General features: G+C 39.0%; 1 protein-coding gene across 1 annotated transcript in view; it reads right to left on the bottom strand.

Moving 5' to 3' along the window:
• The window catches only part of LOC140929832 (N-acetyl-beta-glucosaminyl-glycoprotein 4-beta-N-acetylgalactosaminyltransferase 1-like), a 13,864-nt gene extending 12,090 nt beyond the window's left edge, over positions 1-1,774 (bottom strand). The window contains exons 1-4 of the mRNA XM_073379530.1: positions 1,673-1,774; positions 994-1,089; positions 571-667; positions 1-26 (exon numbers count right to left, since the gene is read on the bottom strand). The exon at positions 1-26 is cut by the window's left edge and continues 75 nt beyond it. Of these exons, the coding sequence (XP_073235631.1) occupies positions 1-26; positions 571-667; positions 994-1,089; positions 1,673-1,735 (282 nt within the window). The 5' untranslated portion in view covers positions 1,736-1,774. The remainder of the gene's footprint in view (positions 27-570; positions 668-993; positions 1,090-1,672) is intronic.
• Between the last annotated feature and the right edge of the window lie 2,887 nt (positions 1,775-4,661).

The following is a 4,661-nucleotide window of genomic DNA, read 5'->3' as shown; positions in this document are numbered from 1 at the left end:
GGAACTTATGGCGAATGCGTAATCACCTAAAGAAAGTTAAAGAAAATAATAGTAAAAAAATGAAATACTTTTTGACAATTAAGATCCTTTGACACAGACCATGATGCCTTAATTAGAACTGTTAACGTTAACATGCACTACTTTTTTAAAACGCAGTTGAAATCCATAAATGAGGCGCCGTTTATATTGTCCCGGGTAGAATAGTCACTCGCCCTGCACCCGAACTATCCCCCGGTGATCCAACTTTTCCTATATTTCCTTACAAAAATTGGTAACTGTTTACAAGAAGTTGGCTCGGCTAGAAGGGTGACCCGCGTAATCGGATCACTTTTTTTATTGTAGAATCACCCTCCTAGCAGGACCAACTGTCCTCCATATAAACACTTTCATGGCTCGCCCCACCGGGTCAACTCGGTCAATCAGCGCATGCGCAAGCACTGTTTGCTCAAGCAAAGGGGTTCGTTTTTTTTAATAGTAGAGATTTGACTGTAGCAAAAATGTTGCGATTTACTCCAGTTCCGGCTGTCGCTTACATCGTCACCGAAAATATTTAAAAATATTTTTTCATACCTGTAATTCTAGGATGAACGTAGCCAAATATTCGTCTCCCAGTATTTTTTCTTTTCACTGTTACGTTTGTTGCAAATCTTCCGAGACGATCATTTACCTAACAAGAAATTAAAAATGAGGGCACAGAGCTGAAAAATTTCCCGGTAGAAGGGGAAAAATTTGGAGTTTCTACCAACTGTATCGTTTGCTAGCATATGGCAAGATTTTAATCGTAGACACTTTCAACTGCGATCAGGCCTTTATTAATATAGGGTTATTAACCGCATGTCCCTCCTTCAGGTGTCGCAATGGCTACCTGCTGTAAACAATGTATGTATATGTATGCCCTAGCCTTCAAGTTGAAAGAACTAGTAAAATATAGAACTGTAAGCATCGTCTTGGATACATTGCTGTAACCATGTAACTTGTTGCTGCCTGACTTACATGAGGTCTGAATGGGAACAGTGGTTCTCTTCGCAAATCATCAACCGCCATACCACACCAGCCATACCACGTGTGCATGTTGAGATAACCATTCACCTAAAAATCAAACACTTTTATGTTGGACTTTTAAATATTACTAAATATAACAAAAAGTTCTTTAAGTTCTGAAAGCCTACAGGCTAACCACTTTTAGACTAACATCGCTGCTCCCTGAGAAGAGTGAAGATATCGCTATGTCCCCACAGCTTACTCACAAAGACCAAGCTCAGTAAAATAGGTGCGATCAACGTCGTCTTGACATTATTTTCCGCCTCCTATGTATCACAGAGTCAGGTAAAGTGAACAGGTCCGTAAGACTGGCGCTACTGGGTCTATAAACATTTTATACAGCAAAGACAAAAGCGACTTGAAGTTTCTACGGGGTCTCCTAGTAGAGCTACAGTCCTGCCAGTCAAGCCAGTTTGGCACGGTTGCACGAGTATCACGACATTTGAAACAGGACAAAGAAGATAAAACAAAAAGATGTTTGGACTAGTTACACAGGCTGAATCTTCAGGTTCTTTTTCAACCGCTTAGGTTGTTTATTCAACTGCGAGGGTCATTTCCACCTCGATATCTTTATCCGCAGTTCAAAATATGACTCATTTCCTATATTTCCATTCATATTATGACTACTCACCGATTGCCTTTCTCTAAGTTGCCTACAGTTATATTCTCTCTGTATAACACTATCTTGACTCATTTCCTTTTTTATCGCTCTTTCTGTAAAGTTCTTCACTGTCTTTTCATCTATATTTCCAGATGTCTGTTGCTTATTTGTAGTACTTCCTGTCGTAAGGTTCTTTCCCGTTTTTCGATTAGAGATACCTTCCGTTTGATTTATTATTCGATAAGTTTCTCCAGCAGACGTTTGTATTTCGGGGCTAGTTCTATTAACAGCATTTTCAAATTCTTTCTCGTGTGAATAGACGTCGGTTTTCATGTCTTTAATTTCTTGAGAGGAAGCAGTACGTCGTTCGTTTTTGATGACTTGGTGGCCGGTTCCTGTGAAAAGGTATTATTATACTTTAAAAAATGTAATCTAAAAACTTAAAAAAAGTCAAGCGCGCTTGTATTATGTAATGACGTTATTGGTGAACGAACAAGACAGAAAATCGATTTTTGTATGTTTTTTAGTAGCCCTCGGACGGTTTAGTGGAGCCTTGACTAACGGAACAAAATCTGTTCGCTATAAATACTGAGGTTTCGTTATATCGAGGTTCATTCCTACACTTTTTATTATACCAAGGGCAAAAAAATATTATTCGTTATTATAGCAAGGACTCCGCTTTATAGAGGTTCGTTATATCGAGGTTCCTTGGTAGGTATTAAATTTTTCCTACCCGGCGCAATAACAATCGGGAACTTTTGTTTCGTGTCATTCCTGCGTTCACCGCAAAAAAACACGCGAACCTTCAGCTTCAGGCAGACAATTTGAAACATTTTTGAAACGCCAGTGAAAAAATAACGTTAACGCACAGTTTTCAAATTTTAATCTGACTGGATTCTAAATTAAGAAAAGTGTTAAAAAACGTATTAGAAGTTCACTGTACTGAACACGAAATGTCAGATAATTTTCGAATATTTATACTTTTATGATGACTAGTAGGAGTCGACAAAGTCCTAGGATAGAAAATAAAAGGCGTTTTGTGAAAAAAAAAAAAAAAAATACCAGCGCGACTGGGCGAGTGATATGACGCTATATTTACTGGCAACAAAAAGCAAAAGGTGAATGACATTTATTTGATACTGAAGCCTTCACACCTACAATTGAGAGTTTTAAAGTTTGCATAATGTACGTCAATAAATTATGAGCCAAATGCATACTATACACTGGTCGCTTGAAATCATCACGAAATATAAAGACTAAGGCTATCACAGGAAATCAGTGATTCATCGTTCTGGCTATGTTAAGGTTCTAAAACCACTTACTTACTAAAGGTCGATTAAAAAGATTGAAAAACGGTCAACCTTAATTATCCATTTCGTTCTGGTGGAATTAACTACTGCGCAATACTCTGCCAACTTTTGAAAATCAATTATACCTGCTCATTAACCTTTTAGAAAAGAAACGTTTTACTCTTAAATTTTAACTGGTTGCATGCCCTGGCCGACCGTATGTTTTACGCCGTGTCTACACGAATCTGGGAATTTTTGAAACCCCCATTTTTTTTTCTTACACGAATTGCCTTTCCCCGGCGTCCAGCAAAACTAGTGAATGCGGAAGTTATTCGTGTAAATAGTAAATATGGGGTTTCAAAAATATCTGGATTCGCTTTGCTGGGTTCTTCGTTTTAACAAAAGAAATAAAGTATACAGGGCAACAATTTGAACTATTGTAGCATTGAAGCACAAAGATCTTTCACAATACCTGCAATTTTCTCTGCAGTACAATCTTTTACGACGTCATCTTGTAACCAAACTTGATCGGCGACGAACAGAAGAAACTGTAGTGAAACTACTACTGCCGTTAACGATAGCAAAAATTTTACGCGGCAAAGAGCAAACGATGAAATAAGCATTGATAAGTACTTAGTATTCCAGCGAAGTCGTTAAATTCGGCAGCGTAACCTTGAGCGATTATGTTATTAAGTGGGATTTACACTCTAGCAACGTGATGTAGGTTTTGGATATAGTCTTTAATCGATTTTCCGGCGATTTCCATTATAATAGAAAACAAAATTGCCTGATTGCTAAGCAATCACCAAGCATTGTGAAATAATGTCATTGTGACTGAAAAGTATTCATTCTTTTCTCTCATTGTTTATCTTGTTTTACGTTCTGGTGTTCAACTGGACGACCATACTATTATTTGTTTTCGACCCAAGTCATAAGATAACGAATTAGCGCGCGTGGCCAGCCCATAAGAAATATGTAACGCAAGATGAGCGATCACGCGTGAGAGAAGGACACACGCGCGTCCCTCTCCCTCGAAGCGAGCCCACGGCGACGGCAGTGACTGAACGTCCCGCAAAGAGTGAATTCGCGCTGTCTCAAACTTTATCGCTCTTACTCCAACCCTTTTAATTTGTCAAATGTTGGCGAATTTCTCAGGAGCTGAATTCTAAAGGACTGTTTCTAAGTTCACACACACTAAAAAAGAAAATAGTTGTCTTGAGTTCACTTCCTCCATAAAACGTGAAATTAGGAAGTTCTACGTCGTAGTCGTGCAGTGACGGCAGAGAAATGTACAAAAAAGCGAGATGCACGTGCAAAGTTGTTGTTTTTTTTGCCGTTCTCGTTGCTGTAGTCGTCATCTTCGTTGCTTAAGCTCTCTTTTGCAACCTTATTTAACCAGTTAAGTTTATAATGAAGGAACCGGACTAATTCTCGGCTGAAAAATTTGACCGGGCACTTCGTTCTCGCGGAACCGTTCAATATTTTTGCTCTCGGTTCACACAAAACTGACGAGCTAGCTTGAATTTTAACTCTCGCTTGTTTCTCCAGCTGTAGTTTTACAATCTGCCCATGCACAGAGCGCTACTTTAGCAAATCTGAAATGACGTCTCCCAACTGAACTGCCACGCATCCAAGAAACCACGCCTCACAGCGTGCCGGTCAAATATTCGACCGTACCAGCAAAAATTTGACCTACATTTTGGCGGTTAACTTTTTTGAACAGCTAGGCG

This window comes from Porites lutea, chromosome 3 (genome assembly GCF_958299795.1).
Source record: "Porites lutea chromosome 3, jaPorLute2.1, whole genome shotgun sequence".
NCBI classification, from domain to species: domain Eukaryota; kingdom Metazoa; phylum Cnidaria; class Anthozoa; order Scleractinia; family Poritidae; genus Porites; species Porites lutea.
Note: the sequence above shows the minus strand (reverse complement) of the source record. Positions and strands in the feature narration are given on the sequence as shown.